Raw genomic sequence first — 25,065 nt, 5'->3', positions numbered from 1 at the left:
GGAATTTGCACTTACCATTTGTATAAGAACATCTTGGTGAAGTTCAAAGGAAAACATTTGTTCCCTCTGGTGAAAAAAGCGGCAAAGTGTTTTAGGCTAACTGATTTTAATGAGGCTTTCAATGAGATTGAAGCACGTCATCCCGAACTACATGGATACCTCCAACGAGCTAGTGTCCGAATGTGGGCGCGTGTTCATTTCCTGGTGAAAGGTACAATTTAATGACAACGAATATTGCAGAATCAATGAACAATGCACTGTCAAATGCTAGAAGTTTTCCCATAGTTCGACTTCTAGAATCGATACGGGATATGATGACCAGATGGTTTTCTGAACGGAGAGAGGATGCAAAATCGCAGCTAACAACGCTCACTCGAGGTGTTGAGAAACTGTTACAGGTAAGTTTACATAAGTCAGTCGTCAATGTTGATAACTCAGTCATAACAGTTACAATATCTCAGCCGTTATTGTCTCCTTATCTCAGCCATTACCATTATAGTTTTCATAACTCAGCCATTATTGTTTCAATAAATCAGCCGTAATTGTTTTCATAATGGGACAGCCTAAACCGTTTTTTCTTAATAGGACTGTGTCTAAAACGTAATTGTTTTCATAATAGGACCGTGTCACCGCAGCAAAACTTATGGAGGTACAAACGATTGATGCTGTACGTGTGCAAGTGAAATATGGATCATCTTTGCATGTTGTAAATTTAGAAATAAAAAGTTGCACATGCCGTCGTTTCGACCACGAGAAAATACCATGCATCCATTTAATCGCAGCTGCAGAGCATATGCATGTGTGTCGTATCTCCATGTGCGATCCGAAATTTAGGAGTGTTGATTTGGTTAACGGATGGGCTGGTTCAATCATGCCTCCAGATGAATCATTCCCTGCTCCTGAAGTTGTGGATAATCAGAAGTGCTTGCCTCCGATTATTGTGAACCAGCCAGGAAGACCAAAGAAGCGTAGGATTAAATCATCTTTGGAAGTTGTCACTGAAAATAAACGCCCTAGGAAGCAACACGCATGTTCGCGATGTAAGGAAGTTGGGCACAATGCGAAAACTTGTGCTCTATAGTTAGGGAGATTTATTTTATTTTGTGTTATTACTCATCTGTCAAGTATTATAACTTTATTTTGTGTTATTACTCATCTGTCAAGTATTATAACTCAGCCATAACGCACTTGATATATCATGGTTTTTGTGGTTTTTAACCATGATATAAGGAGTCTTTTAGTGTCTTTTCATTTGTTTCTAGATTGTTTTTGAGTCTTTATAGGTTTTTAGCATGAAAGGAGCGAAATGGAGCAATTTGGATTGTTTTGGAGCATAAATCTCGAAGAATCAATTTGAAGTCTGATTATACGAAGGGCATCGATCGACACTAGAAGAGCATCGGTCGACACCCATTGCAAATCGAGACAAGTCTTCAAATTTGGAAGTTTTACAAAATTGCCCGAAGTTTTCCATATTTGCAACATAAGTCCCTGACGTGTTTTAGGACATATATATATAGTTTTTAGGTTTTCCAAACCCTTAAGTTTTATTCTAGAGAGTTTTATTTTTTTCTGCAACCCTGTGAGATTTTGAGAGCTTTTGGGAGAGAGATCTGAACTGCTTTGAGAGAAGAATTCTTAAACTCCTTCCTTACTCTTTTAATTTCAATTGCTTATTATTCAGAATCATGTCTTGTTCTTCTTTGATTATGTCTGAGTAGTTTGCTTGTTAGGTTTAGGGTTTTTCACAGGGATTTTATGAATTATTAGATCTGATTATTTAGGATTCTTTATCTTGCTAGATCTTCATCTTAGGTTGTTCTTCATATTAATCCTTGATTGGCCATCTAGAATTAATACTTTAGGAAAATAAATTGATATGAGAATATAATTGATTTTCCTGATAAAACCTTTTGATGAGCAAAATTATTTCTTGCAAAGAGATTTGATTTAATAATTTTGTGAACAATCTAAACCTGATTTTATTGCTGATTTATTACCTAGAATTTTACAAAGAGATTTGGATTTTCTGGTTTTAAATTTAGATATTATTTGCAGTGAGAACTGATTTAATTTACAAAAGTGTTTAGAGTTCTAGATCTGTTCTTAATTGTTTGAATCCTAATTTATTGTTTGATTTAATATTTCATAATTTCCTGAGAAATTCCCTAGGCCTAGCTTTTTGATCTCTTGAATTTACTACAGTCTTTAATATTAATATTTTGCATTGCTTTTGTTTTAATTTAATTTAATCTGTTTAGCATAATTGAAAAACTCTATAATTTATTGTGTAGTCTTGAGTCATTGTGGAATTCGACCCCTAAGTACTGCAGTGATCTCTTAATTTGAGAGAGTAGCTCTAGGGTTTAATTTGAGCATATCAAATTTTGGCGCCGTTGCCGGGGACTCTTTGATCTACCATTAGATTTGAGTTTTTGATTTTGTCTAGATTTTTTCTTTTTATTTTCAAACTAACACGCTTTTGTTTTCTTCTCTCTTGTGTGTTTCAGGTGTATGCCTAATAAGCCTAACACAAGGAGCAACAAGACTGGTCCAATTCTGAAGCTTTCAAACCAAGAGTTGGGAAAACTTGAGCGTGAGAACCGAAAAGCAGCCAAATCTCTGAAGATGGTTAATCCAATCATTCTGATGCGAGATGAGGATGGTGCTTTGAGGGATCAAGAGGGCCACTTGCGCAATGAGCAGGGCCAAAAGATTGATGCTGAGGGCAATGTGATTGCTGAAATTGCTGTTGTCGACGAACCAGCTGATGGTGTCGACGGTGTCGATCGACACCAACTATGTGGCATCGATCGACACCCACCTGCAGACGTGCGTGGAGCTGCCAACCACGTACAGAACCCAGTTCGAAGACAGGAGAACAACCGGGACTTGATCAGGACCATTGCTGACTACAATAGGGCTGATCTGGTGTATGAGAACCGGTCTGCTATTGTTCCTCCCCCTTTTCAGAGGAATGATTTTGAGTTGAAGCCTGCGTACTTTCAACTAGTTGGGCAGAGACCTTTCTCTGCTTTGCCCAATGAGAAGCCTTTGGATCACATTGAGCATTTTGAGGATCTGGTGACTAGCATCAAGGCTAATGGGGTAACTGAGGACTACATCTTCTGCAAACTTTTCCCTTACTCACTTGCAGGAGAGGCATCTCAGTGGTTGAAACAGCTGCCTCCTGGATCATTGACAAGCTGGCGTGATGTCAAGGTGGCCTTTCTCAACCACTTCTATGATGATGCAATGTCAGATGAGTTGAGAGTCAAGCTGTCTTCCTTCAAGCAGAGACCGGATGAAGCTTTCAAAGCAGCTTGGGTGAGATTCAAGGCTTACCAAAGGGACTGTCCACACCATGGTTTCTCAAGAGTTCAACTGCTAAGTATCTTCTTCAGAGGGTGTGACTGGGAGTATCAGTTGGCTTTAGATGCTGCAAGTCATGGAAATTTCAAGACAAGAATGCCAGAAGATGCTGAATTGTTGATTGAGAACTTAGCTGCTAGCAATAGTACTAAGAGAGCAGATGCTGAAAGGAAGAGATTGCATGGAGGATTTGATGCAAACCAGCTAGCTTCTGTTAATGCTAAGCTTGATTCAGTTCATAATCTCCTGGTTGGTAAGAAATCAGTTCACTTTGCTGCTGAAGTTGAATCATTTGAGCCACAACCTGAGACTGGGAATGAAGAAGCAGATGTCAACTTTGTATATGGCAATCAAGGTCAGAGATTTGGCAATCAGCAAGGCCACAGGCCTTACAGTGGGAACTCTTCAGGCTACATTCCCAAACCGGACTACCAGAAGCAGCAACAAGGGAGCAACTTCACAAGGACTTATGGGAACTCATCCTATCAGTCTCCGCCTCCACAGACTTCTTCTGAGAGTAGAATGGAAGCCATGCTCGAGCAGATTCTTCAGGGACAAGAGAATCTGACAGTGACATTCAATGGAAAGATTGACAATGTCTACACTGAGCTGAATGGGAAGATAGAAGCATTAAATGTTCATGTTAAGAAGCTGGAAGTTCAAGTTGCACAGACTGCTGGGTCTGTAAAAAGGCAAGAGAATTATCTTCCAGCAAGAACTGAGTCAAACCCCAGACATGCTTGCAATGCCATATCAGTGAGAGATGAAGATGATGGTGAAATGTTTTCTGCAGAACAAGGAGAAAAATCGGCCAATCTGTCGGATCCAGATGATGGCATCGATCGACACCACCTGGGTGTCGATCGACACTCTTCTCAGACGGAACCAGAAGCTGCGAAATCTCAGGTTCCAACAGTTGAAAGGGTCTACAAGCCTAAGGTTCCTTTTCCCAAGCCAAGAAAGTCTAAGCAAGAGATGGAGGAAGCTAGATGCAAAGCAATGATGGACAAGGTAATGATTGAGATGCCTTTAATTGATGCAGTAAAGCTTTCACCACCTCTTAAGCGGTATGTGAGGAGAATGGTATCCAATGGTTTGAGCCCTGAAGAAGGAGCACTTCTTACAAAAGATGTCAGTGCAATTCTGTTGAACCAGCCTGTACAGAGGAAGAAAGAGAAGAAGCAGGAGGTGGTTGTCTCTAAGGAAGTGAGTGCAATCATTCAATGTAAGACTGCTAAGAAGTTACCAGATCCTGGAAGCTTTGTTCTTGATTGCTCTATCTCTACAGGAAGGTTTGCACACTCACTTTGTGACCTTGGTTCTAGCATCAACTTGATGCCACATTCTGTTGCTGTGAGACTTGGGATGACAGAATTCAAGCCAACTCAGATTTCTCTTATCTTGGCTGATCGCTCCCGAAGAACTCCTGAAGGTGTTTTAGAGGATATTTCAGTTAAGGTTGGAAACTTCATGATTCCCACTGACTTTGTGGTGCTGAAGTATGATCAAGAGCCTAAAGATCCTCTCATCTTAGGAAGATCTTTCTTGGCTACAGCTGGTGCCATCATTGATGTGAAGAAGGGACACATAGCACTAAATGTGGATGGTTTGAGTTTGAATTTCGAGATGGATAAGCTGAGGAGGGCTTCTACTATTGATGGACAGACTTTTTCTGTTGAAAAAGTTTCTGCAACACGAGCATCAGGCTCAGTGTCGATCGATGCCACCAAGAGGGTATCGATCGACACCCCTCCACGACCGAGACAGAACAGCTCCAAAACTGATGCTCCAAGTCAGAAACCTGTTCCCAAACAGAAGAGTCATCAATCCACACTCCAGAGCCCTCAGGTAAGGCAAAGGTACACATCTCCTTCTCCTAAACTTCCTCCTATCATCAATAAGACCTTCAAAGCTACAAAAACTGTTTTACAGTTAACCAAGCCACGAGATTATCGTAGAGCGCTTGTTTCTTCTGTTGATGATTTTGCAGGGCATAAGAGAAGCAATCCCATCCCTAAATCCCACACTGATCCTATTTCTCACATCCTTGGCAAGCCTCATGCACCTAAAGCTTATACACCACCTTGGATGAAGAGGACTTCAATGCCATGTTCTGATCCTCCGGATGAATGAGCTCCAACACAGTCAAGCTAATGACTAAAAACAAGCGCTTAGTGGGAGGCAACCCACTGGTAGGTTTTTCTTTTTCTTTTGCTTTTGATTTTTATTTATTTTATTTTATTTTTGCTTTCCTCTTACTTGATAACACTGGGGACAGTGTTGTTTAAGTCTGGGGGAGGTTAGTTACTAACTATGTTTTCTGTTTTTGAGTTTCAGTTGTGTCAGTCAAAACCATAAAGTTTGAGTCAAATTCAAATTTTTCAGAATTTTTCTTTTTATCTTTGGAATTATGATCTTGACTAATGATTTCTCTTATTTGGCTAACACTCTAATGATTATTTGTTTATACTTAATCTCAGAACTGAAGCTTAGAAAGACTATGAGCCTTATCAACAATCCTGAAAGCCCTTATTCAATGGATATCTGATTGATCTAACGTTGTCTCAACTTTTATCAAGATTTTAACCGGACTTAATCTCTTACTTTGGGGTTGGAAATCAGTGGACTAGACATCTTCTTCAGGCCATATAAGACAGTGCAATTTTTCAAAGTATGTCTCCCCTCTCTCTTCCCTTCAGTGCTTTAAGAAAAAAAAAATCAGAAAAAAAAAGAATAAAAGATGAAATGATTTTGATCAGTTTAGAGAGGTAGGTAAATTACCTGTGACCTCATTATTCTACTCTTGAGTCAAATGATCACACAAAGCTTGGAAGCGAGAGGTAGGTAAATTACCAATGACCCCGGTATTCGCTTACACCTTTGATTAGAAGAAAAAAAAATAAGAAAAGAGAGAAAAGAAAAAAAATGGAAGTGAGAAAAGGGAGAGGAAAGGAGATGTAAGAAGAATGTCTTGGCCTGAAGAGAGTCCATATGTCACTGATCAATACACCCAAAGTAAGAATTCACCTTATTTGTGCTTTAATATTGACTAATGAGATGACAATGGAGATTTCAGAGATTCCAAAGGATTGTGGGATTTGAGTAAGGAATGTTGATGCTTATCATGGTTAAGTACAAGTAGTAAGTTCTTGAGTCAGGTAAATGAAGAGTGCAAATAAGAATCATTATGCAGTTGAGTGAGTTCCCAGTTTTCAAACCTCTTTCACAGGTCTAAGTTTCTGTTTTGCTTGAGGGCAAGCAAAGGCTAAGTCTGGGGGAGTTGATATATCATGGTTTTTGTGGTTTTTAACCATGATATAAGGAGTCTTTTAGTGTCTTTTCATTTGTTTCTAGATTGTTTTTGAGTCTTTATAGGTTTTTAGCATGAAAGGAGCGAAATGGAGCAATTTGGATTGTTTTGGAGCATAAATCTCGAAGAATCAATTTGAAGTCTGATTGTACGAAGGGCATCGATCGACACTAGAAGAGCATCGGTCGACACCCATTGCAAATCGAGACAAGTCTTCAAATTTGGAAGTTTTACAAAATTGCCCGAAGTTTTCCATATTTGCAACATAAGTCCCTGACGTGTTTTAGGACATATATATATAGTTTTTAGGTTTTCCAAACCCTTAAGTTTTATTCTAGAGAGTTTTATTTTTTTCTGCAACCCTGTGAGATTTTGAGAGCTTTTGGGAGAGAGATCTGAACTGCTTTGAGAGAAGAATTCTTAAACTCCTTCCTTTTACTCTTTTAATTTCAATTGCTTATTATTCAGAATCATGTCTTGTTCTTCTTTGATTATGTCTGAGTAGTTTGCTTGTTAGGTTTAGGGTTTTTCACAGGGATTTTATGAATTATTAGATCTGATTATTTAGGATTCTTTATCTTGCTAGATCTTCATCTTAGGTTGTTCTTCATATTAATCCTTGATTGGCCATCTAGAATTAATACTTTAGGAAAATAAATTGATATGAGAATATAATTGATTTTCCTGATAAAACCTTTTGATGAGCAAAATTATTTCTTGCAAAGAGATTTGATTTAATAATTTTGTGAACAATCTAAACCTGATTTTATTGCTGATTTATTACCTAGAATTTTACAAAGAGATTTGGATTTTCTGGTTTTAAATTTAGATATTATTTGCAGTGAGAACTGATTTAATTTACAAAAGTGTTTAGAGTTCTAGATCTGTTCTTAATTGTTTGAATCCTAATTTATTGTTTGATTTAATATTTCATAATTTCCTGAGAAATTCCCTAGGCCTAGCTTTTTGATCTCTTGAATTTACTACAGTCTTTAATATTAATATTTTGCATTGCTTTTGTTTTAATTTAATTTAATCTGTTTAGCATAATTGAAAAACTCTATAATTTATTGTGTAGTCTTGAGTCCTTGTGGAATTCGACCCCTAAGTACTGCAGTGATCTCTTAATTTGAGAGAGTAGCTCTAGGGTTTAATTTGAGCATATCAAATTTTGGCGCCGTTGCCGGGGACTCTTTGATCTACCATTAGATTTGAGTTTTTGATTTTGTCTAGATTTTTTCTTTTTATTTTCAAACTAACACGCTTTTGTTTTCTTCTCTCTTGTGTGTTTCAGGTGTATGCCTAATAAGCCTAACACAAGGAGCAACAAGACTGGTCCAATTCTGAAGCTTTCAAACCAAGAGTTGGGAAAACTTGAGCGTGAGAACCGAAAAGCAGCCAAATCTCTGAAGATGGTTAATCCAATCATTCTGATGCGAGATGAGGATGGTGCTTTGAGGGATCAAGAGGGCCACTTGCGCAATGAGCAGGGCCAAAAGATTGATGCTGAGGGCAATGTGATTGCTGAAATTGCTGTTGTCGACGAACCAGCTGATGGTGTCGACGGTGTCGATCGACACCAACTATGTGGCATCGATCGACACCCACCTGCAGACGTGCGTGGAGCTGCCAACCACGTACAGAACCCAGTTCGAAGACAGGAGAACAACCGGGACTTGATCAGGACCATTGCTGACTACAATAGGGCTGATCTGGTGTATGAGAACCGGTCTGCTATTGTTCCTCCCCCTTTTCAGAGGAATGATTTTGAGTTGAAGCCTGCGTACTTTCAACTAGTTGGGCAGAGACCTTTCTCTGCTTTGCCCAATGAGAAGCCTTTGGATCACATTGAGCATTTTGAGGATCTGGTGACTAGCATCAAGGCTAATGGGGTAACTGAGGATTGGCCGGTACAATACGACTGAGAATATCAATCCTACGCTGGATATCTCTATCCTCAGCCACAACCCTTAGCCCTTCGAAGTAAATGGCAATGGGGTTGCCGGCCTCAAAGCATTTGACGAAGAAAGGCATGTGCCGCCCTTCATTTTGGAGGCCACCATCAGGGGCATTGGATGTGTTGATTTCTGATGGATCAGTACAAAGCCAATTTATAGCAGCTGTCTTTAGAACTTCATCACTGTATACTGCATTTTTCCCCCTATGACCAGCCCTTAAAATAGAACCAAGTGAGGACCATCGATCTTCTGCAGCATCTTCTGCAACAAGGGAAACAAATTTTATGAAAACGTCGTCGGGGAGCTCCGGCATCTTGGGTGGAGCGAACATAGTGTTGTAAAAAATAATTTTTTTCTAGTTTGTAGTTGAGAGGTAATAGACTAAAGCAACGGAAATATTATAACTCAGTCACGAGGTTCTATTTGTAGTTGATAGGTAATAAATAGACTAATAATTTTAGGGTTAAGCAATATTTTGGCGGAAAACCATAAGTTATTCCTGTAATAGACGCATCGACGAGACCTTTCCAGATTATTCCTACTGATAACATGACATGAATCGACTTGACCTTTCGCTTTCCCGTAAAACTATAACTCAGCCATAACATGAATCGACGTGACCTTTTGCTTTCCCGTAAAACTATAACTCAGCCGTAAAGCAATATTTTGGCGGGAAACTAAACAATAAAATTAAGTTAAGTTAACCTAATTTTATTGGTAAGCAATATTTTGGCGGGAAACCATAAGTTATTCCTGTAATAGACGCATCGACGAGACCTTTTCAGAATATTCCTACTGATAACTCAGCCATTACTTACATGAATCGATGAGAATTATGGCTGAGTTATCATTAGAAACGAAGGTCATTTCTTCAAATATTTTATAATGATAACTCAGTCATAATTCTCTATAACTCAGCCGTCACATGACCTGTAACTCATCCATATAGATCAGTCGTATAAATCAGACGTTTGTTTTCATATTGTTTCTTTCGATAACTCAGTCATAACTCACTATAACTCAGCCATTAAGAAATATTTGGCAAGTTAGCCTAATAATAGACGCGACCTTTCTTTTGATAACTCAGCCATATAGATTGTTCATTTTGATAACTCATCCGTTATTCACTATAACTCAGCCGTCACATGAATCGACGTGACCTTTCGTATTCCCGTAAAACTATAACTCGGCCTCAAAGTGAGAGTAGATACTAAAATGTGGAAGCATGAAAGGTGGATACATAGAATTAGCCGAAGAAAAAGGGACGTTTAGTACATGAAAAAGATGGGAAACTATACGAAGAAATGGAAAATAATTATTTTAAAATAAACAGAAATTAGAGTCACAAATTGATAAGGTAAAACTGGAAATCACTGCTACAAACCCTAAAGGATCTTAGAGACTTTGAGGGACAACCACCAAAGGTAACAGTTTTTGCACTTGATTTTAAAGTCTCCGTAGCGGAGAGAACGGGAACACTTCACAGCACAAGTGGGTGAAGGGAGTGGCGGACGATCAGGATAGCGATGGGAGGCTGAGTATGATTTTTTCCGGGCCGTATCAAAACGAGATAAATCATCCAGAAAATAATTACCGCTTACAATGGCATCCGAAGACATCAGAGGATAATGATTTGCATCAAACAGCTGGAGGTAATGGACGGCCATATCCTCATTCCCTTGACAAATACTTAGTACCCCACATGCTAAGGTGGCATAATCATCGGCCGGTACAATACGACTGAGAATATCAATCCCACGCTGGATATCTCTATCCTCAGCCACAACCCTTAGCCCTTCGTAGTAAATGGCAATGGGGTTGCCGGCCTCAAAGCATTTGACGAAGAAAGGTCTGTGCCGCCCTTCATTTTGGAGGCCACCATCAGGGGCATTGGATGTGTTGATTTCTGATGGATCAGTACAAAGCCAATTTATAGCAGCTGTCTTTAGAACTTCATCACTGTATACTGCATTTTTCCCCCTATGACCAGCCCTTAAAATAGAACCAAGTGAGGACCATCGATCATAATCTGCACCATATTCTGCAACAAGGGAAACGATTTTTATGAAAACGTCGTCGGGGAGATCCGGCATCTTGGGTGGAGCGGACATAGTGTTGTAAAAATAATTTTTTTCTAGTTTGTAGTTCAGAGGTAATAGACTAAAAATGGAATATTATAACTCAGTCACGAGGTTCTATTTGTAGTTGATAGGTAATAAATAGACTAATATTTTTAGGGTTAAGCAATATTTTGGCGAGAAACCATAAGTTATTCCTGTAATAGACTAATAATCCTAGTGATAACTCAGCCGTCAAGTCATATATATATTTCAGCCTTCTTTACTATAACTCAGCCATCACATGAATATATGTGACCTTTCGTTTTCCCGTAAAACTATAACTCAGCCGTTAAGCAATATTTTGGCGGAAAACAGTAAGTTAACCTAAGAATAGACGCGACCTTTCTTTTGATAAGTAGAACTCAGCCATCACATGAATCCGTAAAACTATAACTCAGCCGTAAAGCAATATTTTGGCGGGAAACCATAAGTTAACCTAATAATCGACGTGACCTTTCGTTTTTCCAAAAGTTAACCTATTGTTTTTCCTTTAAATTCTCTTAATTAATTGTATCGTTTCGGTTTCTTACTCATTGTATCGTTTCCTTCTTCTCCGCTCACAATATATTGCACCTACAAATCTCCTCTACAACCAATATCAATATATCCTTCGATCATTGCATATGTAAGTCTCCTCTCCATCCCCTCTCAATCTATTGCATATTTTCGATCATTGCACCTATCAGTTGGTGACGGTTGTTTTTATTTTGATAGCCGAGCTATGGACGGAGAGGGTTCCAGTAGACGTCAAAAACGCAAGGCAGACGAAGCATTATCACCAACAAGAGTCCCAGATTACGAGTGGGAAGAGGAATCACTATTGGCCAGGTCCGAAGCCTTTTCTCAGACAAGGGCCACGGTCGAGGCGGAGTCAAAGCGTCGCTACAGAGAAATTCTGCGTATGATGGATGAGCATATGAAGAAGAAGGAAGAGAAGACCGTCCTCGTGCATCAACTGGAACTAATCGACGCTGAACTGAACCAACTGAATCAAATCTTGGCTGGAGAACTTGTCGACTTAGCGACAGAGCACAAGAAGTTAGAGGAGATGAGAGAGATTGCGGAGGCCGATGCTAACCTGTGTGTGGTTCCTCCTCCTGTTGATTGGGATTAATTAAAAGCCCATGGTTCCTCCTCCTCTTAATCGGTTTTTAGAAGTGAATTCCATTGTAATGTCGTGTCTTCTTCTTTATGAACTCTGAACTTGTTTTATTTTTATTTCTTTTTGTAATGTTTCATATGAATATAACTCAGCCGGTATTATGATAAATCAGGCACTAAAGATTTATAAATCTGCCGTCACATGAATCGACGTGACTTTTCGTCTAACCGTAAATATTATAACTCAGCCGTAAAGTCATATATATCAGCCATTTACTTTCATATTGTTTCTTTTGATAACTCAGCCATACTCACTATAACTCAGCCGTAACATGAATCGATGAGACATTTCGAATTTCCGTAAATATGATAACTCATCCGCCAAATCATATATATCATTCATTTACTTTCAAATTGTTTCTTGTGATAATAACTCAGCTATAAGTCACTATAACTCAGCCGTTACGTGACCTTTCGTTTTCCAGTAATGGTTATAACTCAGCCGTAAAGCGATATTTTGGCGGGAAACCATAAGTTAACCTAATAATTTTAATATTCAAATTGTTGGCGGGAAACAATAAGTTAACCTAATAATATTAATATTCAATTGTTGACCCGAGTGATGTTTTTCTTCTTCAAAACGAAAATCCCCAAATGTCGAATGCTTAAACCCTAAAAAATCAAATTCTCGTAAATCATGAGCAATGTATCTGGAGATTCGAGTTGTGCATCAAATGTCCGAGAGAGAGGACGAGGTACAGTTGTTGGCGTACCTAAGAGATGTTGGTGTGGAGAAGCAATCGTGGCCACAAATTCAAAATCGGAGTCAAATCCTTGTCGACGATACTTCCATTGTGGGTATGCAGCTGCGAAGAAGGTAGAGTCTGTTCTTGGTTATGTTGAATCTGTTCTTGTTTGTTTATGTTGAATCTGTTCTTGTTCCAATTGTTATCTCCATCACCTTGATAGCTTATGAATGATGACCATGTCTTCAAGTGGGTCGATGAGGCACTGTTGGATGAGGTAGAGTCTTTCTCTCTTCAAACTGTAAAACTACAAATGGAAATGGAGATTGAGAAGAAGATGCAAACGGAGCTTGAGAAAGAGCTATTTGAGAGGGTTGAAGATGCAAAATAAGAATTGAAAGCAAGGATGAAGATGATGATAGTTGTGATAGTTTTTGGTTATATGATCATGTTTGGTCTAATTAAGATAGCAGGATGAGCTAGTGTATGATGGGATTATGTTTCCATAATGTTGTTGTTAATGGTTATGGATTCCAAGCAAACTAATGTTGTGTTGTTAGTGGTGTTTAATCAATCTCTTTAAATAACTCAGCAATAAAATTTACTATAACTCAGCCATAACTCACTATAACTCAACCGTCACCTGACCTTTCGTTTTCCCGTAAATATTATAACTCAGCCGTCAAGTCATATATATCACTTATTCACTTATTTACTTTCAAATTTTTTGTTGTGATAACTCATCCATAACTCACTATAACTCAGCCGTCACATGACCTTTCGTTTTCCCGTAAAAATTATAACTCAGCCGTCAAGTTATATATATCATTCATTTACAAGAGTATATCTGGTTTTTAGAAAGTTTTAAAAGGTTTTACAAATTGTTTATAATGATATATATCAATTTGATTTGCTTTTCTAAAAGCTTTACAAGTTGTTTCTAATGTTTTAAAACAGTAAAATCTGAATAAAATATTATTTTAAAATGGAGTTTACAACACCTTACAACACCAGAGACTGAAATATTTTGTTAAAAAGAACAAAAACAAGATAAATTATTCAAGAGTTCTTAAAAATATATATGAACTATTTCAGTTCATATTTCAGTTTCCTCTCCCAGCGTATTGATTAGTCATCTCTCTAGCCATGGTTTCAAACCTTCTCCTATCAGATTTGTAGAGGTTGGCAAGATATTCAATGGTCTATTCCTCATCATTGACCTCTGGTTCATTCAACTTCTCCACTAATTCCTTGAAAAGCTTAACAATGGGCATGGGTGTCCAACGGTCGCGCTTCAAAACTTTTAGGTGAATGCCTCCCCTATCTGATACATTTGGGTGGCAAATTCTTGTGATGAAAACAACCTGCATTATCAAGAAAATTTATTTAAAAAACTATTGAGTTGCTGCAAAAAAAGGAGTCCTAATATTGAGTTGCTAAAATAAAAAGGAGTATAATCAAAAATAGATACCTTGGGGGGACTTCTTGGGTAATCAGGTGGAAAACTAAGCCTAAGTTTAAACACTCCCCCTTCATAAGGAGTGTTCACCGGTCCGATTAGAGTAGCCTCCCAACGGAAAATGTCGTAATCAACAGTTACTAAAAAAAAGGCAAACACTCAATCTCTTTTATCCTTAACAGTAAAACAAATCTAATCTAAAGATGTATGTGTTTACCTGCTGTGATGTTTGGCGAAAGATCCCTGTTCAGATATTTCAGATCAGTCCTTATATGCTTTGAAGGAGAACGACGGGCCATTCCTGACGGAATGAAGGAAGAATGTAAATAGATTTTTCGAATCTGGGATATGATTTAGGAGTTTTCGTGAGACAAAGGTAATATGTGTAAGTCAAGAGCAAAAAGTATGTATAATCGGCGAAGCGTCGCTTTGGTTTACAAAAAGTACCCCTTCGACTTCATAAATCCATAATTCTGTCCGCCTTTATCATAAATACATAATTCTTACCCCTTCAACGCGTAATTATAACCGAACTAAAGCGACGCTTCGCGTATTACGCCTTTAATCAATTACGGTTTTACAACCCTCTGGTGGCTATAATTCAGCCATAACGTTATAGGGCGTTATAACTCAGCCCTAAACCGTAAACCCTGATAACTCAACCATAACTCACTATAACTCAGCCGTCAAATGACTTTTCGTTTTCCCGTAAATATTATAACTCAGCCGTCAAGTCATATATATCACTCATTTACTTTCAAATTGTTTCTTGTGATAACTAAATCATAACTCAGCCGTCACATGGCTTTCGTAACTCACTATAACTCAACTTTCGTTTTCCATTAAATTCAAATTGATTACATTCAGTTCTGCAACTCGCCAAAAATATATATAAAAAAATACAAAAAAGCGACAAGCATCATATTAGCGAACTAGTTCCCATGGGAAGGCTATCGTCTCTAGCATTCTGGACGGTCCTGAAGTCTCAGGATGGGAGCGGACCGGATAGATCGGACTCCAACGGTTCTTCCACCACCAGCTTGCTCAGTTCAGATCACCAGATTTGACAATCCCGCCTTAAGGATTCAAGCCTTTCCATCTGCACTTCGGAGCCCTTGGACACCATCTCCTCCAAGAAGGCACATGGACCTACTACGTCATGGCTTTCGCGGTAGAAATGGTCCGTTGACTCCAAGTGGTTGACGTACCGCCTCAGCCTCTCCAGGCAAGCTCGGTAGGCCCAGACTTCCGTATTGTGCAGGAAGTCAGAATCTCCCAAAGGTTTGTAATCACCTTCGGGTAAGTTGGGCACCACCATACGGGAGACCTGTTCTACGCAAGAGGCATTCTCAGCAAGTAGACGAGTCATGCGCCACTTCGCCAGAAAAAAACCTTCGGCGATGAGCTCATCCAGGACTCGGATAGTCCCTTCCGATCGGCAAAGCCGAAAGACTTGCTCGTATTTAAGACGAAATGCTTTAATATAAGCGCCAAGTCTCTTGCGGCGAGCTCGGTACATCCAGAGTTCCTTTTGCAAAGGATTAAAGTAACGGGATCGAGACGGAGACTCTTGAGGGGGGGAATTATGCGACGCTTTCGGATCGAAACTGCTAGTTCCAGCGGCTGTCAGTTCTCGGGCCCATTTCAACCATGCAGATCGGGTAGTCACTGGCATCTTTGCTAGTTTCGTTCTAGTTTGGAATGCTCTGAACATTTCCAACCCTTTCCCTATTTATACTAAAACTTGGAACGCAACCCCATTGATTCCACTGCCGGGAAACCATAAGTTAACCTAATAATAGGCGGGAAACCATAAGTTAACCAAATAATAGAACGTGTAAAAATCACTATAAGTCTATAAAAATCATACATTACGGATTTATAATTTAGCCGGTATTACGATATCTCAGCCATTACGGATTTATAAATCACTATACCTCAGCTGTCACATGAATCGACGAAACCTTTCGTTTTCCCGTAAATATTATAACTCAGCCGTAAAGTCATATATATCAGATTGTTTCTTTCAGATTGTTTCTAGTGATAACTCAGCCATCACTCAATATCATAACTCATCCATCAAAGCCATCACTCAATATCATAACTCAGCCATCACATAACCTTTCGTTATACCGTAAATATTATAACTCAGCCGTAAAGCAATATTTTGGCGGGAAACCATAAGTTAACCTAATAATAGAACGTGTAAAAATCACTATAAGTCTATAAGAATTCTACATTGCGGATTTATAATTTAGCCGATATTACGATATCTCAGCCATTACGGATTTATAAATCAATATAACTCAGCCGTTATATGAGTCGACGAGACCTTTGGTTTTCCATTAAATACCATAACTAAGCCATAAATTCGTATAGATCAGTCGTTTGCTTTCAGATTGTTTGTTGTGATACCTCAGCCATAACTTTACTATAACTCAGCCGATAAATGAGAGGAAATACTAAAATGTGGAAAATAGGGACCTTTAATACATGAAAAAGATACTCGCCTAAGAAATGAAAAATAATTATTTAAAAATAAACAGAATTTAGAGTCAAGAGTTGATAAGGTAAAACTGGAATTCACTGCTGGAAACCCTAAAGGATCTCAGCGACTTTGAGGGACAACCACCAAAGGTAACAGTTTTGCACATTATTTGATAACCGTCGAGATTTCGGATACCATTATCTATATAACACCTCACAGCACAAGCGGGTGAAGGGAGTGGCGGGATGTTAGGATAACGAAGGGACGCTATGTATGAGTATTTTCGGGCCGTCTTATAACAAGATAACTCAAACATAAAACCATTACCGGTTACCATGGCATCCGAAGACATCAGAGGATAATGATTTGCATCAAACAGCTGGAGGTAATGGACGGCCATAACCTCATTCCCTTGACAAATACTTAGTACCCCACATGCTAAGGTGGCATAAGCATCAGCCGGTACAATACGACTGAGAATATCAATCCCACGCTGGATATCTCTATCCTCAGCCACAACCCTTAGCCCTTCGTAGTAAATGGCAATGGGGTTGCCGGCCTCAAAGCATTTGACGAAGAAAGGCCTGTGCCGCCCTTCATTTTGGAGGCCACCATCAGGGGCATTGGATGTGTTGATTTCTGATGGATCAGTACAAAGCCAAGATATAGAAGCTGTCTTTAGAACTTCATCACTGTATACTGCATTTTTCCCCCTATGACCAGCCCTTAAAATAGAACCAAGTGAGGACCATCGATCTTCTGCAGCATCTTCTGCCAGTTTGCCCAACACCCAAGGAAAGCACGTGCTCTTTCATCTGCTTGAGATCACTCTCAACAGAACGAAACCTGGTTTCAAACCTTTCATTCATCCTCTCTTCTATTCTATCTCCAATGTTTTTTTCCAAGGTGTCAAACCTTGAGGTTAAATTAGACACCAACTCAATGAGAGTTCCAACCGGTCCACCACCCTTACTGTTGGAAACTACCACCTTCGGTTCAGCTCCTTCACCAGGTCCACCACCCTGACTGTTGGAAACTACCACCTTCTTGACTTTCTGCTTCTTTGCGGGAAGAGAGTCAGAATCAACTTTCTGCTTCTTTGCGGGAGGAGAGTCAGAATCAACATCCCAAAAACCTTTAACAAACTTATCCTCATGTATGTCTTGGATAAGGCAATCAACTGTTGGGTCGTCGTCTTTTTGATCTGGCCACGTATGAAATAGCTCCCGTACATCATCCTTCATAACCATTTTAGTCACACGCAGCTGTAACATAAGAGAATATGAGACCCATCAGTGAATAAATCATAAATCAGCCATTACTAAAACATAACTCAGCCGTTACTAAACAATAACTCAGCCATAACTAAATCATAACTCATCCATTACTAAACAATCACTCAACCAGATATAAACCTTACCTCACCAAGCGCTTTGATCTCTTCAGCAATTACCGATACCATCGTCAAACGTATACGGTTTCCACCCCATTGAAGCATCGGTATGCCACCATCATTAGCTGATGCATTCCCAAACCGTTCTCCAAAGCATTTGATGGACTCATACGCCCAAGCCTGTAACACGGGTGTAAACCCACTGAGGGTGTACGATTTTCCCGTAGGGTTCAACATCTTTATGGAATCAACAAGAGCTTCAAATGCTGACCGACCCCACGGATACGTCTTCATTTCTTCATCATCAAAAACTCTTTTGGCACTTTCATATGGAATTCTAGAGTTATTATGCAAACCATAAAGTCCAATGTGTTGAAGAAGCAACAGCCCCAACCATTTACGATGATCAAGGTTAACCCATCCCCGACACACTTTTAATGCTTCCCTGAGTTCAAGTAGTGTTGGACCTGCCCCACCAGGCACTTCCAAAAGTCAGAAGAAATCTTTGTGTTCCTCTTCAAGTTCAAACCGTTCAGTAGGCATTGGGTCTATGTTTAACCCCGTCAGATAATGAAACTCATTCAACCCAAACCTGATAGGTTGACCGCCGACCACAAACCAGAACTCCTTCTTATGTACCCTTAACTGGTTACATAGTAGGAAATGAACAACCTTACCAGACCAGACGAGTTGGCTATCAACTAGCTTAGAGATTATTCCAATTGGTACATCCTTCGTTTTTTCCCACGCATCCAGTCCTATTGATTCCCTAATTTGAGGTAATTTTAACATCGTGAAATTGGTGTTAATTTGTTTAGTATGTAGAATAGACTTCATTTCTGGCCAAAGTCTTGGTGGGTAATCCCTTGATTGTTCTTCAGAAATATCCTTAGCCATCTGATAGTAAAGCATAAAATAAATCAGCCATAACATATGGCAAACGCAAGGCATATAATAACTCCGCCATAATACATAACTCAGTCGTAAAGCATAAGATAACTCAGTCCAAACTCAGCCATCCAAGACGGCGACAATCACCCGTAACTCAAAAATAAAAAGGAAGACACATACCGGAACTCGAAGACGAGACGGCTTAGACGGAAACGAACAAGACCAGCGACGACGAAGAGAAGAAAGAGCGAATGAGGATACCGAGCGAGGACGGCGAGAGATGACGGCGGGAGAGTAGAAAAAGACAGATTATTGCCGGAGGAATTAGGGTTAGATTTTGCCGACGATAAGGACAGAGAGTTTTTTTTCCGTGGTTTAAAAACCGTTCACTTTCCCTTTCATTGTAACTGTCGATGCTGGAAAGATAACTCAGCAGTCATAAACGGTATCTCAGCCAACCCTCAAATTAGAATGATTAAATAACCGACTAAACCGAACCGAACCGAAAAAATAAATTTTCCCAATTTGGTATTATTGTATTGGTATGTTTGCCTAGTTTTTTTATATTCGATTATATTATGCTAATCTACCTAATTACAATATATTTTGGGTTATTTATTGTTAGATATTCATCTAACCCACCCATAACCGGAAATAACCAAATATTAATTTCAAAATTTTAAAAAATTAATTTCAAAATGGTACTCATATTAGTATATCCATATTACCACCTTAATCCAAACACATTATATCCAAAACCAAACTGTTATATTAAAAACAAATAATGTTACCTCATCTAACCCTAAACTCTAAACCCTAACCCTAACCCTAACCCCTAAACAACATGTTTTGGTATGTTTGACACATTTTGATTAGAATGTGTAAAAATCACTCTTTTTGTCTATAATTATTATTTTTATTGGTTATAATAATAGTAATATTCATTTTGCCATTCTAAATTTTAATTTTGAGTTATAATAACCTTATTTTACAAATATCTCATAACTCAGCCGTTTAAGTCAATAACCCAGCCACTACTTAGTCAAATTACTGGCCCCTTCTTTAATAATAAATAAAAATACATAAAAAATTTGAATTCAAATTTTTGAATTTATTTTTAATAATAAATCATTTAAAATATTTTTATTAAGTGTATGGATGATAACAAGAAACATAATTATTGTTTGCGTCTCCCCAACAACCCTTTTTGCATTCCCGAGCGGGTATATAATAAATTAATAGGGTGGCCGTCGGATAACTCAGCCGTAACACCATTATTATGACCGTTGCATAAGTCAGCCATAACAAAGTTGTTAATTTAACTGACTATCCTAAGTCAGTCGTGTAAAGAACACAACTCAGCCTTCAAGTATATTACTGTCAAACGACGTCGTTCGATATATTGTTTTAGTATAAATTAAGGGATTTGTTGTGATTTATTGCTTCAGTAATCAAGATCGAGTCAAGATGATGGCAAATAGAGATATCTACGGCGGCAAATCCAGGGCTGATGAGAACACTGCTTCTGAAGCACTAGCTAAGGTAGATCTCTGGACTATCTGAAATCTCAAAGCATTATCTTAATATTGTGTTTGTGGAACTGTAGGAGCTGAATCGTAATGAAATAAATATGAAAATGAGGTAAGGCGAAATCCGGAGGCGAGACAAGGGCGTTCCAATCGGGTGTAATTGCGGTGCGGTGCTTCTCGTTGCCACTTCTAATGATCCTACCACGAGAGGAGAACGTTATTTCAGTTGTCCGTATGACATCACAGATGTAAAGATTTTTGTACTCTTATTTTTGAGTTTTGTGTTCTGTTTCTGACTTTTTTTTAGTCTAATATGAATTATGTACTATTTGTAAGGGTCCCGGTCAAGGCTGCGGTTTCAGGAAGTGGTGGACTGATGCAGTGCGCGAAGAGTTTAGGGTTATTCAGGAGGAGAAGAATGAGATGAAGCAGGACTTGGATGCATCCAAGAAGCGCATCGAGATTCAAGAAGAAATGATCTTGTATTTGGAAAAGAAATATGACGCGCTGGAGAAGAAGTTTGAGAGCTTGAACAAGTATTTGTGAGATTAGTCAAGCTCCGTTGTTTTTTTTTTTTTTTTTTGGAATTGATATGAACTTTCTATGTTGTGTTGTTTTATCAATCTATTTTAATAACTCAGTCATGATTAATTATAACTCAGTCATGATTAATTATAACTCAGCCGTCATAAACGATATCTCAGCCAACCCTCAAATAAGAATGACTAAATAACCGACTAAACTGAACCGACCGATAAAATAAATTTTCCAATTTGATATTTTTGAATTGGTATGTTTAATTAACTAAACCGAACAGACCGATAAAATAAAACCCCTTCGACGACTCAGGGTTCTAGATGAGAAAAAGAAAAAACCATCCGAATTCTAAGTCCGGAACGGTCGAGGTTTCACCATCACCGTCTAGGTTGGTCCTGCAGACGAAGTGGAGGCCGTGGACCTGATAGATCGTCTGCCAGCGGTTCCTCCACCGTTACCTTGTCCAGTTCGGTTCGCCAGAACTGACGAGCTTGCCTTAGGGTCTCCAGTCTCTCCCTCGGAACTTCGACGCCTCTTGACGCCAAGTCTTCCAAAAAGGAACACGGGCCCTCGACCAAGTGCCTCTCACGGAAAATTGGGCCGGCCGACTCCAGTAAATTGGCGTACCGCCTTAATCTCTCTATGGAAGCCCGGTAGGCCTAGATATCCACAGTAAACGGGTGTGCGGTATCTTCGAGAGGTTGACAGTCGGCCTTAAAAAGGACAGGCACCTCCATACTCGCCACCAGCTCTTGGCACGCCGCATGCGCGGCGAGCAGCCCGGTCATACGCCACTTCTCCAAGAAGAAACCTTCGGCGATTATTTCGTTCAGGACCCGAATAGTCCCGTCCAAATGATAAAGCCGACAGACTTCGGCCAATCTATGGCGTCTCGCCATAAGGTGAGCCCCCAGCCTATAGCGGCGAGCTCGATACCTTCGGAGTTCCTGACATACGAGGCTCCCTTCTGCACCCGTCATATCGACATGCGGAACAGGTGCGCGAACGCGGAACGTTTCCACGCCCTCTTGGGCGGAGGGATTATTCGATGTTTCAGTTCGGCTGGAACCGCTCACTGAAGCGGCTATCCTTTCCCGAGCCCGTCTCAGCCACGCAGATCGAGTAGTCACCATCTCTTTCTCTCTATATCTTGGAAAGTTGTGGAGGTTGGAATATTTCAATCTCTCAGGCTCTCAAACCTATTTATACGGGATTATGGGAAGTAACCGCCGCTGAATCCACCAATCAGAGTGTAGCGAGATTTTCGCTGCGTCCCGAGAATCTCGCTGATTAATTATAACTCAGCCGTCAATAGACGATATCTCAGCCAACCCTCAAATTAGAATGACTAAATAACCGACTAAACCGAACCGACCGATACAATAAATTTTCCAATTTGATATTTTTGAATTGGTATGTTTGGTTTATTTCAGATATATTCGGCTTAATTTCGGTTATATTAGGCTAATCTACTTAATTACAATATATTTTGGGTTATTTATTGTTAGATATTAATATAACCGACCCATAACCGGAAATAACCAAAACAAATTTTGATTTTTTGATTTTTTAAAAAAATATTCAAATGGTAATAATATTATTACATCCATATTACCACCTTAAACCATACACATTAAAACACATTAGAACCAAATCCAAAAATCAAATAATCTAAACCCTACATCTCAAACCCTAAACCCCAACCCTAACCCTAACCCTAACCCCTAAACGTCATGTGTTGTATGTTTTACACATCTTTGGTGAGAATGTGTAAAAATCAATCTTTCTCTATAATTATTACTTTTTATTGGTTATAATAATTGTAATATTCATAATTCAATTTTACATTTAAATGTTGAGTTATAATAATGTAAATTTACGAATATTTTATAAGTCAGCCGTGTAAGTCAATAACTCAGCCATCACTTAGTCACTTTGTTGGAATTTTAAGATTTTTTATTAGAATTTTGAGTTCAATTTTTTAATTATTTTGTATAATATATTGTGAGAAAGCTAACTTTATAAATTGATTACGCGTGTGGATCTGAGCAGGCACAGAATTATTGTTTGGGCTTCCCCAACAACACTTTTATTAATATCGAGGAACGGCACGAAAGACTAAACGAAGCCGTACCAAGTACATAACTCAGCCATAACTCACTCATCCGTACGAAGTAGATAACTCAGCCGTTCGAAATATATAACTCCGCCATAACATATATGTTTATTTAATATTTAATTATAACTCAGCCGTATGAAGTACATAACTCAGCCGTAACATTGAAAAGATACTAAACAAAGGACTTTCTTATCCAAGTACAATTCCTACCAAAAGAAATCCAAATTTTTCTAATATCCAAGTACAATTCCTACCAAAAGAAATCCAAATTTTTCCAATATCCAAGTACAATTCCTACCAAAAGAAATCCAAATGTTTTTTTACATATCCAAGTACAAGTCCTACCTACCAAAAGAAATACAAATGTTTTTTACGTGAATTGATTCATAAAATCAGGTGACTCATCGTAGATTTCTGCTGCCATTTTAACACGTATACCCTGGATGTTTTGATCACAGATTCCATCGAAAGACACACCAAGCGCTAGACATTCTATAAACTTTAAAGCATACACGCCACAGTCACCAATCTGTACGTTTTGCGGGACCTTGGAGACTGTCCTCCTCCTGAAGGTAAACTGTTTGAAAGTAGCTGGTGACTTCTTAGCATCTGAAGACTTCTTAGGAGAAGTCAAAGAGTTCTTTTCCTGTTTATCATAGTGAAGACAATTAAAATTATAATAACTCAGCCTAAACATTCTGAAAAATCAGCCATAAAACAAATATAAATCAGACATTACCGGAACTTTTGGTGGACCTTTTGATGTCTGAAGTTCTTGTCCATGTCCCAGGTTATTTAGTTCCTGTCCGAAAATTAAAGTCTGGTCACTCGTGCTCTTTGGAAGCACGAGCTCTTTCATCTGTTTGAGGTCCGTCACAAAAGATCCAAGCCTGGTTTCAATCCTTTCATCCATCTTCTTCTCCAGATTCGCCGATACATTTTCAATGTTCCTATCAACGGTGTCAAACCTTGTGTATAACTTAGAGATCAATTCGTAGATAGTACTAACCGACTCATCTTCGATAGTTCTAACCGACCCATCTTCCCCAACATCTTCCTCCTCACTTACCTTTTTCATTTCTTCTTCCTCCCCTGTGCAACTCCTTCACTAGTTTCCTGACTGTTGGAAACTTTCATCTTCTCGACTTTCCGCTTCTTTGCGGGAGGAGATTCAGACTCAACAACTGCTTCAGCTTTCTTTTTCTTTTTCTTCTTATCACTCCCCTTAACATCCCAAAAACCTTTAACAAACGTATTCATATGTATTTCTTCGATCAGGCGATCGATTGCTGGGTCGTCTTCTTGTTTTGGCCACGAATGAAATAGCTCGCAGCCATTTTCCTTCATAACCATATTAATCACACGCAGCTGTAACATAAGAGATTATGAAACCCATCAGTAAGTTTTAACTCAGTCATTACTAATGAAAGCATAAATCAGTCATTACTAAAACATAACTCAGCCAACACTAAAGCATAAATCAGCCATTACTAAAACATAACTCAGCCGTTACTAAACAATAACTCAGCCATAACTAAATCATAACTCATCCATTACTAAACAATCACTCAACCAGATATAAACCTTACCTCACCAAGCGCTTTGATCTCTTCAGCAATTGCGGTTTCCAGCGATGAACGTGTACGGTTTCCACCCCATTGAAGCATCGGTATGCCACCATCTTCAGCTGATGCATTCCCAAACCGTTCTCCAAAGCATTTGATGGACTCATACGTCCAAACCCGTAACACGGGTGTAAACCCACTGAGGGTGTACAACTTTCCCATAGGGTTCAACATCTTTATGGAATCAACAAGAGCTTCAAATGCTGACCGACCCCACGGATACGTCTTCATTGCTTCATCATCAAAAACTCTTTTGGCACTTTCATATGGAATTCTAGAGTTATGATGCAAACCATAAAGTCCAATGTGTTGAAGAAGCAACAGCCCCAACCATTTACGATGATCAAGGTTAACCCATCCTCGGCACACTCTTTATGCTTCCCTGAGTTCAAGTAGCGTTGGACCTGCCCCACCAGG

General features: G+C 39.0%; 1 protein-coding gene and 1 pseudogene across 1 annotated transcript; both read right to left on the bottom strand.

Moving 5' to 3' along the window:
* Positions 1-3,270: 3,270 nt before the first annotated feature.
* On the bottom strand, positions 3,271-3,371 carry LOC147924178 (small nucleolar RNA R71; annotated as a pseudogene).
* A 10,438-nt stretch (positions 3,372-13,809) lies between these two features.
* On the bottom strand, positions 13,810-14,365 carry LOC147924177 (ubiquitin-conjugating enzyme E2 5A-like). Its single transcript, XM_087496655.1, has 3 exons — positions 14,284-14,365; positions 14,079-14,206; positions 13,810-13,971 (listed from the first exon to the last, which is right to left on the bottom strand). Exons 1-3 carry the CDS (start codon positions 14,363-14,365, stop codon positions 13,810-13,812), a joined length of 372 nt encoding a protein of 123 aa, XP_087352781.1.
* Between the last annotated feature and the right edge of the window lie 10,700 nt (positions 14,366-25,065).

Source organism: Camelina sativa, chromosome 17, assembly GCF_030686135.1.
Source record: "Camelina sativa cultivar CO46 ecotype springtype chromosome 17, ASM3068613v1".
NCBI classification, from domain to species: Eukaryota; Viridiplantae; Streptophyta; class Magnoliopsida; order Brassicales; family Brassicaceae; genus Camelina; species Camelina sativa.
Note: the sequence above shows the minus strand (reverse complement) of the source record. Positions and strands in the feature narration are given on the sequence as shown.

Excerpts from the sequence above, each read along its gene's own strand:
- LOC147924177 (XM_087496655.1), bottom strand. The coding sequence starts at position 14,365 with ATGGCCCGTCGTTCTCCTTCAAAGCATATAAGGACTGATCTGAAATAT. Across the intron at positions 14,207-14,283 it reads TTCGCCAAACATCACAGCAG|TAACTGTTGATTACGACATT; the intron begins GTAAACACATAC and ends CCTTTTTTTTAG. Across the intron at positions 13,972-14,078 it reads ACCCAAGAAGTCCCCCCAAG|GTTGTTTTCATCACAAGAAT; the intron begins GTATCTATTTTT and ends TTGATAATGCAG.